Here is a 10,144-nt window from a genome sequence, read left to right as displayed (position 1 = left end):
ATGGATGGATGGATGGATGGATGGATGGATGGATGGATGGATGGATGGACATTATATCTAAAGAGAAGTGTCATCTCCTGGTCAGACCCTGTAATTCAGTGAAATTGTGGAGTCAGAGGAAAAAAATCAGCATGCCCAGGAGAAGGCCAGTGGCTGGAAGTTGGAGGGGATTTTGCTGGGAGCTGCAGGGGAGTAGGCTGTCATTCAGCTGGCATTTGACTGGGAAGGGCCATTTAAATAGCATTTTGAATGGCTGCTACTGCCAATATGGAGATTTTGTCTTGTTGTTCCCTTTGTGTACAGTATTTAATGATTGAACTGTTGGCTAACCAGGTTACATAACTCTATACATTTTAAAAGGGCCGCAGGGATTTGTAAGTTGAAGCTCTGGGATCAATTTATCACTTTCTATTGACTTGTTCTTCCTCCGCTATGCAGCCTGAATGTTTGTGCTCATATGCAAAAAGAGTAGCCCTCTTGTTGTGTCTACATAATTTACTCCTCTGGGAAATGCGTGGTAGTTTGTGATGTCGAGAGGGTGACAAGTAAATTGGACCGCATGTGTCTCAGCGCGAACCTAAATTGGTTTCAGGTGTTGAATCTGAGAAGCACTGGAGATCACGCCGTGAAAAGAGCGGAGGAAGCTGCAGCCTCTGAAACCCCACACTTGTATGTGAAAGAGTGCCGTTGTTCAGTCGCTGAAACAAATAGGATGTGATTGAATCAGGGCAGAGGGAAAGTGAAAGAAAAGCCAAATGAGAACGCGACGGGACAAAAGAGAACATGAAAAATGGAAGAGGCTGCTTAAGGACGAATTGCAGAATTGAAATGAATGAACTACAAAATACAGCTTTTCCATCTTTTGTTGTTCTTGGGAAATTTCAGTTTTAAAAAAAAAGTGTGAAAATATAACCAAAAGGCAAATAACACAATGGACGCCATGTCAAATGGCTACTAGTCTCCACACTCCCAAACAAATAAGAATGAAAACAACTGTCAACCTCATATGACTTCCTGTTAAATTCATCTCAAAGCAAACATATTTTTAAAGGTAATATATAACAGACCAAAAAGTTGCAATTGCCCATTTCTAACACCCTAACCTGAAATTCTGCTGAAAATGATCTATCACCCCTTTCATTTCTTCTCCAATCAGCAAGCAAACACCACCTCCATTATGGATCTTTTTTTAGAACAGGGTTTCCCAAACTTTTGGGGGCTGCTCATTGGCTTCTATCCACAGATACCCTTTGAATTTAACATCCATCCTTTTTCTCTTGATTAATCCTTGTCAGGGTCGTCGTGGGCCCGGTGCCTGTTGGCGACAGGTGGGGTCCACCCTGGAGAGGTGAGCAGTCTGTCGCAGGGCAACACAGAGTCAAACAGGACAAATAACCATTCTCACACACACTCACACCTAAAGGCTGATTTACACTCAGAAACCAGGTTGTCTGCGTGTGTCGCAGTGAATGAAAATGTGCCCCCGTCCCTGCCGCAGACACTCTGCTGCACCTCTCCAAAAATTGTAGGTGACCGTAGACAGGAGGCCTCTGATTGGTCAAATCTACATCCACTCTACACTATGCATATTTCCAGTTTGTTACCTTACTGGCTTGTTTTGTTTATATGACCGCCATTTTGCAAAACAACTTGTGAAGATGGACCAGCTAGAATAACGAGGTGCGCAAGAACACTGGGACCCTTTTTCCACCTGGATCCTCGCTTTTTTTCGCCCTCATGTCCCTCCGTTGTCGCACTAACTTGCCCCCACTTCCTCACCACCTCGGCCGTATCTAGACCCACAGCTAGTTCCTGATTGTCCCTCTTGCGTTGTGGCGTGGAATAACATAGCGCAGAGCACGCTTCAATATTGGGCATCAATAAAAAAATAAATACATTTGTGACAAGCTCACTACGACACGCTGCTGCGACAGTATAATCAGCCCTTAAGGAGGCAACTGTTTTCTTTGTTTATATTTTTTTTGCAGCTCTAAAGGCTTCAACCTCCCTCTAAGAAAAAAGTTTCACTTTAGTCCTATTGACAGTAATAGCAGTGGCGCCACCAGTGGGTGGCCAGGGGTGGCCATGGCCACCCTGTGCAATGCCCTGGAGACCCCACTGGCCACCCCACTCGCCAGGGTAAATTTTAGTAGCATCAGTTTAGCGTTTCATCCCATTATGCACAGCCAGCGATGGAATATTAAAAATCACACAATAAACAAAGATATGAGTAGGTGTTTACTTAAGTCTTTATGATTTCTATAGGCACGGTTACCATAATAGTAGATTCAAACCCTGAAATCATGGCGTTTAGTTTCAGTGTGCCACCCCAAGATTTTTAGTGGTCCCATCTGGCCCCCCTATGAAACATCTTTGTAGGCGCCACTGAGTAATAGGGAGCTTTTTAAAAGTGATTTGTGCATATTTCAATGGAATAAACATCCTTTTAGTCACAAATACGCAAAAGTTGCTACAGGAAATCATTTGTGAGGAAAAAAGCTGAGAAGTCATCACCCTATTAGCTATAGCATTGACCCAGGAAACAGCCAATCATAAAATACACAGATTGGTTGGTTAGTTTTTAGTTTTTCATAGTTCTTTGTTCTGCCCATTTCTAGACTGTAAGGCTTGACTGTTGTGCTTCAACTCTTCCCTTTATAACTACCTTCAAAATAAGTTGCAGATTGTAAGTACAAATCATCTAGTTACTCACTTTGAATATATGATATTCACAACAATTGATGGTTCCAATACACAACTTAAACCTGATAAAAACAAGTAAAAACACTGCTAATAGACAAGAAATTAGAAATAAATTAAAAATAAAATCAGGATGTTTAATGTTGAACACATTCCTTCCATTGTTTATACTTAAATCTTCCTTTTAGGGATTTTTTTAGCCTGCTCTTTTTAAATACTCCTTCCCCTTAAATGACAGAAATCTTCAGTTCACCTCAATGAGTGGAGCTCAATAAAATCAGTTTAAATTGATTTAGTGGACAAAGAGACTCAGCCTCACCGTTACTGAAACAGCAGGAAGAAACTTTTTCTTGTCTTTCAGGCTCAGACACACTTCTCTCACTGACAAAACAACCCTAATAACAAAAAACTAAACACTAACAAAAAACACCCACAATTTATTTTTCACTTTTTAAAGTAATAGTAATCATTTTAATAGTAGAGTATAAAAATAACAACAAACTATAAAAGTAAAAAGATAGAATTAGAATTAAACTTTATGTTACTCCTTCATGACAGAGTATTAGGGCCAAGCAAGAAATTTCTTTTCTTATATTTTGAGAATAAAATCGTAAAATTACTAGAATAAAGTTGCAACATTGCAAGAATAAAGCTGGAAAATTACAAGAACAATGTCCTAAAATTACGAGAAAAAAGTTGCAACGAGAATAGTCACAAAATTACGAGAATAAAGTTGTAAAATTAGAAGAAAAAAGTCACAACGAGAATAGTCATAAAATTACGAGAATAAAGTCATAATATTAAGAGAATAAAGTCCTAAAATTACGAGAAAAAAGTTGTATTTTATGACAACTGGTACAAGAAGCACTTTCTTCCCTAAAATGACGAATGTTGAGCATCATCTGAAGTAATACTTTGGCTCTGGTTTGACTAATAAAGAAATCTGTTAGCGAACCAGCATCAAATTAGGCAGAAGGTCAAAGTTGACTCAGGTTGCTGATTGGTGGAGCTGGTCGGTCGTCATCTGCTGGTCGGAGCTTGAAGCTTTCTTTCTGAAACGGGTTGTTGTATGATGACTTCATTATCATATTAATACAACTTTATTCTCGTAATGTTGATTTATTATCGTAATATTACAAATTTACAACTTTATTCTAAAAAAATATATAAAAATCTCTAGCCTGGCCCTAATGCTCCGTCGTATTCCTTCAAATCTGTGTTTAAAAAAAGCACACAAAAAAATGTGGGCTTCAGCCTGGTGAGTACTAGATATTCCTACGNTAAAATTACGAGAATAGTCATTAAATTACTAGAATAAAGTCATAAAATTACGAGAAAAAAGTCATAATATTACAAGAAAAAAGTCACAACGAGAATAGTCATAAAATTACGAGAATAAAGTTGTATTTTATGACAACTGGTAAAAGAAGCACTTTCTTCCCTAAAATGACGAAGCATCATCTGAAGTTAAACTTTGGCTCTGGTTTGACTAATAAAGAAATCTGTTAGCGAACCAGCATCAAATTAAGCAGGAGGTCAAAGTGGACTCAGGTTGCTGATTGGTGGAGCTGGTCGGTCGTCATCTGCTGTTCGGAGCTCGAAGCTTTCTTTATGAAATGGATTGCTGTATTATGATTTTATTCTCATATTTATACAACTTTATTCTAGTAATGTTGCTTTATTATTGTAATATTACAAATTTATACTCATTATGTTACGACTTTATTCTAAAAAATAAATATATAAAAATCTCTAGCCTGTCCCTAATGCTCCGTCGTATTCCTTCAAATCTGTGTTTAAAAAAAGCACACAAAAAAATGTGGGCTTCAGCCTGGTGAGTACTAGATATTCCTACGCTCTCACCCATATAATTGATGATGAAACCTTCGCCCTTTCCGAAGACGAGCCCGGCAGGGTCGGAGTGAAAGGTGACGGTCAAGTCCGGCGTGGTGGAGGACAGTTTGAAGGGGCTGCTGCCTCCGACGTAGCGTCCCAGGATCCGAGTCGTGACCTCATCCCCATCAGTGAAGGTCAACATGTCGCTGTCACTGATGTTAAGTCTGAGGATGATGAGAGTGAGGAAAAGGGAGACACCAACTTGTAAGGCTAGTTAGGATGACATAGAGAACAGGTGTTAACTGCTGGATGCATTAGAAATCAGAAACACCAAAAGCTGAATGCAGAAAGTTTCTGATAGTCCAGAAATGTGTCTTCATAGCCTCTGACATGTTTAGCAAGCCAAAGAAGTTCCCTAAAGCTCGGGTTTGGGAAGTTTAAAACACGTGGGGTGAAAAATCCAATGTCCTGATTTATAAAATAGTATCTCATAGTAACAAATCAATCTGAACTCTGCAACTTAAAGTCAAGCAAAGCTGTGATTCATCAAGTACTTAACTTTACAAAACAACAGATGTGCTTGACTAGATGACATATATAACATCTCAAGTAAATTAGAAATGTTGTAAATGTTGTTTAAAAATATGTTTGTTTTTTAAACTGAAAAAAAAATAATAATTTGGAACTCAAAATATTTTTGAAAAATCTTTTTAAAACTGAGAAAAGATGATTGAAACTACTTTATAGATTCAGGTTTGTATTCGATTTACTGCTGCCTTCCTCAGCGTGGGAGCTGGACTCACAGTATATGACACTGGATGTGGTATGATGACTGACATCTACAGTAAGGCGCCAGCACCAAATAGTCTCTGGTTTCGGGGGAACAAAAGTACAGGCCAAAACCAAATAAGGCAACATCCCCAAACTGACGTCAATTCTGGTGGAACTTTAGAATTGTGAGAGAGAAATGAGGTGTCGATGGGGTTTGAACTTCTCTGTACGTCCATTTCACCCACTGAACTATTGTTATTCATCTATGACAATGAACTCGGTTTTGCATTCTATGACCCCCTTTAGAAAAAACTTTATAGTCTTAAATCATTTCTTTCGGTTCCAACATTTCTTCTTTTTTTCAGTTTTAACCCTTTAAAGCCCAATCCAAGAAAAAAACAAAACAGAAAATTACTTTTTTTTGGTTTGAAGTCCTTATTTGGCCTTTTAACAAAATATGTAAAAAGAAAAAACAAAAATAAAATTTAGATATTAATAATTTATAACTATGTGATAAGTCAAGATTATTTTTTATGTAGTCTTCTGCCCTCTGTTATCAGGTATATCTGATTGTGTACAATAGGATTTTGAGCAAAGTTTTTACCATTAAATTATGCAAAAGGAGTTAGATGCAAAAACATTTCAGAAACCGTATGTATCAAATATGATACATTTGGCATTACAGGGTTAAAATTATTTCAACCTGGTCAGATTCAGAGAAAAGCTGCAATTAGAAAAGTATTTCCATTTATTTATACAGGTAACAATCATATTCTTCAAAATTTTTATATCTAAGGAAGACCGGCTAATTGCGAGGGTTCATTGACTCTCTGCAATCCTGTACACTGACCATGCATGTAGCGACAGTGGAGAGGAAAAACTCCCTTTTAACAGGAAGAAACCTCCAGCAGAATCAGGCTCAGTGTGAGCGGCCATCTGCTGAGGCCGACTGGGGTTCAAGGAGACAGAAGCAGATAAAGACATAAATGAATAAATGTTCTGTGGCGATCAGGTCCCGGCAGAAGTCATCAATGCTGTGAATCAGCATGCGCTTGGATGGATAACACAGAAAAGGGTAATAGTAGTCGTCCCCCGGGGCCCGGAGGCTGGTGGTGGAATAATCCAGTGGGGGAGTGAGACTGAGAATGAGGGAGGAGATGGGCTGTAGGTGGTGGAAAGTTTGCTTGGGTGTGGGAGAGAGAAGATTGGCCAGGACCTAAATGAAGGTGATCTTGAAAAATGATTGGCTTTGGAGAAAATGTGACCCCAGAGGTGATTGGCTGGAGCTGAACGAGGGACATCGCAGGTGGGTCAATCTTCCAGATTGACTTTTCACTTAAGCTTTATTCTTTATACTAATGTTACTTTTCAGTTTCATTCCCTTCTTAATTCCTTATCACCTCCATATTATTCTCTTTTTGTTCTTATTTCAAGGTAAAACCTTGTTCCTGATGGGCCTGTTGAACCATGTCCCCCGTATTAAGTTGTTAGCTGACAACACCTAAAGAACGCCCTTTTAAATCAGAATTTCAAATATGTTCATAAACATTTTGTATCCTAAAGGTAATCATATACTGTGTAGAAAGAAGAAAAAAACATCAACTTAACAACTTATTTTAACTATGGATTCTTTCTTTAACCCTTTTTTCTCCCCAAGATCTTAATTTTTGACTGCCTTTCATAAGTCATGGAGTTTCAGAGCAATTTCTGTCTGACATTACACAAGCAAAGAAAAAAAAGTGTATCATTGATCCACAATTATCTGGTCTAAATGCAATCTTTTTTCACTGCCAAAACGTTTCCTCTTTGGGCAGATTGGATGTGTTTTTTCCTAATAATATAAAGCCAGGTCAAATAAAAGTTCTAATTTTCCATTGTAGGACTTATGGCCTATGACAGAACATTTAATGGCAACATCTATGCTCCATATCACTGATTACTTTCTTAGATATTTGTAAGGCAAGCTGTGCATAAAGCACAGAGAAATTTGTGACACAATCTCCACAAAAAAACACAAGGGGGTTGTTGGAAATGGTTTGACTGTAGTTTTTAGGGATAATAGCAATGGAGGAGGAGCATGCTTTAGGCTTTACATCTGTGTCCTAAATAGGGGTGAGTGTTAATATGGGTGTTGTGATAAGATACATGTCACGATACTTGGGTCACAATACGATATTTTCACCATATTGCTATATCACTATATAATGCAATATTTTTCCCAGGTATCAAAATCAAATGAATAGATTAAAAAAAGCAAGTGCTGTATATGTTTGTCAGAAGATATTGATTATTTTGTTATTTTGGTATCCATGTTGTTTAAGGTTTGAACTACCGAATTGGTGCTGCGCTGCACAACAAAATGGCTCCAGAGCGCCATCTGCCAGAGTGGCGGTGCAGAGGTAGCATATTTTCCCTCATTGTTTTAGGTTAACATGTTTTGTTTTTCAAAATCGATAGTAGGAAGTGAAAGTTCCATTTTATATCGGGCAGCCGACTATCATAATATATCGCCAAAAGGATTATTTCCCACACCCCTAGTCCTAAAAATGTTTTTTAGGAGGAATGTGCCATGCTTGAAAGGCCATTAAATATAGTCTTTGTCTTCCGGAAAAAAACAGTATTTGTAAAAAAATAAATGAATGGCTTTTGGAGAACAAAAATTTGGATCATGTTGACCTACTTTTTCATGTGAAAAGTGGGCGTTACTGGCTTGGACAGTCACAGTGGTTAACTGCTGAGTTTAATGGGGTTTAACTGCCTTTGCTTCTCCTTTTGTGTTTCTATGTGGAAACCATGGAAACATATCATCAATGTAGATGATGTTGAATTTTCCATTAATGCTTATGTAATCTATAAACACTGTGGATCCCACAATGTCAATGCCTCATCTCAATCAGCCACTTTCCTTAGATATAAAAGCTTTACCAGACTGTTTGCATGATCTGATTGAAGTGTCTCTGCAAAGTGCCTTGAGGTCAGGGGCGGGTTTACCATTAGGCAAAACTAGGCAGTTGCCTAGGGCCCTAAGTTCCTGGGGGCCCCTTAAAACTCTGTTTTTATGTATTCTGTTTACATGTATGCTCAAGTTTGCTGTTTATGGTAAATGTCGAAATTAGCAGCAGCAAATCATTTGAAAACAAATGGCGGGAAGAGCCCTGTTGTCAACTCAGCGCTTTTGTCGCTATATTTAGCAACTTTTCAGACACCTCTAGCGCATTAAACAACAAAAAAGTGCTTAGCACCAAATCTAGTGACTTTTTTCTGTTACTGGAGACTTTGGCGACAACATCTAAAAGCAGTGAACTCTGCTCTCCAGAGCAAGTAGATTGGTAACCCCGCCTCCTGGTCTCCTCTATCTTGTCTGCTGTCATGATTCATGCAGCTGTTATTTCATCCAAATGAAAAATGGAGAACAGATAAGCAGATCATGGCTTGTCTACAGTGAAAAGAAGGACTGGGTTATTTACTTTTGCGTTCACCTTTTTTTGAAACACAGGAAGGAGCAATCAGCTATGTTAGAATGGGCTTAGTGATTGAAAAAAAACTTTAATTTCTTATGAGACAGCATGAAAGGTCAGCTGAGCACATTGCCAATATGAAAAGAAAAAGGGACAAAAGAAAACAGAAAGAAAACAGCAAGAAAAGAGATAAGAAGAGGGGGACAAAATGTAGAACAAATAGTGTTTCTCTAGTCAATAAAAATGTCTGTATAATGGGTCTGTTTAATGTATTGTCTTCTCATTCAGAGGGCCCCCTGCCTGTCTTTGCCTAGGGCCCCATATTTCCTAAATCCGCCCCTGCTTGAGATGACTAGAAAATAAACTAGATTAAATCTACGGCCTCCACAACAGAGTGCGATTAAAAAACATGGAGCCTTTATTAAACTTTACAACTAGGACTGAATTTTCAATGAACTTAACTTTTCTGAGCTCCAGAGTGTCTGGTGGAGAAAATAAAGGAGGAAAGGAGCCCTACTAATAAAAGCTGTAATTGGAAGCAATAAAACAGGCGACGCACAGGCGATTCAGTCAAGACAACAACCATATATAACATGTAGAGGTTGTCGACAGGTGGGACGAACATTAAATTTATTTTACCATCACGGACTTTTCCTTTTATTTCACTTTAAAGCTGAAGAAAAGAAACATAACAGAGTTGTTATGTCTGTTTCTTTTTATCTTAAGGATGCACAATCACATTAGAACTATATTTAATCTCAAGACGTAAATGCTATAAAAAACTTTATGGATTTAAACCCTAAATGATGACTTTAATGGGAATATCCGGTGAAAGTGTGAGTTGGTGTTTATAATTTCTATTCAGTTTAGCTAGTAATATAGACATATTTTAACAACAACTGTAAATTATTCCAGTATAAAACATAAATTGTTATCCAGTTGGCTTAACAATTTATAAATGTCAGGTCAAATGTGAGAAGTGGCTAAAAATGGATTATATAGTTTCCCAAACAGAAAATTAAATCTTCCTAAAGAAGGATTATTTCACGGCCAAGAATCTGGCAGTATGAATGCAGTGACAGACACTAATTATTTGAAAGCATTGGGGTAAATACCACAAAAGGTTAATAATAACTGCACTTCCCAAAAAAAGTAAAATTAAGGTGACCTTAAAATAAGTGTTTTTGATACCAATTAAAAAAAGGTAAAGATAATTTATCCTGCTTGCAAGTTGAATTCTTGCGATATTCGCATGAGAATCCATCTTGCGCTGCTCCAGCTCAACTCCTCCGAGTCCAACAATCACGTTACAGCATTAGCATTTAAGGCGGGATTTATAGCAGTGACAAAAGCAAGAGCCTCCGTGCCCACTGCCAAAC

General features: G+C 38.0%; 1 protein-coding gene across 1 annotated transcript in view; it reads right to left on the bottom strand.

Annotated features, from left to right (window-relative positions):
- The window catches only part of sez6l (seizure related 6 homolog (mouse)-like), a 184,540-nt gene that overhangs the window by 26,889 nt on the left and 147,507 nt on the right, over positions 1-10,144 (bottom strand). The window contains exon 10 of the mRNA XM_015400958.1: positions 4,564-4,760. Within this exon, the coding sequence (XP_015256444.1) occupies positions 4,564-4,760 (197 nt within the window). The remainder of the gene's footprint in view (positions 1-4,563; positions 4,761-10,144) is intronic.

Source organism: Cyprinodon variegatus, unplaced genomic scaffold, assembly GCF_000732505.1.
Source record: "Cyprinodon variegatus isolate N-32 unplaced genomic scaffold, C_variegatus-1.0 Scaffold1166, whole genome shotgun sequence".
Lineage (NCBI taxonomy): Eukaryota > Metazoa > Chordata > Actinopteri > Cyprinodontiformes > Cyprinodontidae > Cyprinodon > Cyprinodon variegatus.
The sequence above is the reverse complement of the archived record's forward strand: the minus strand, read 5'-3'. Positions and strand labels throughout refer to the sequence as shown.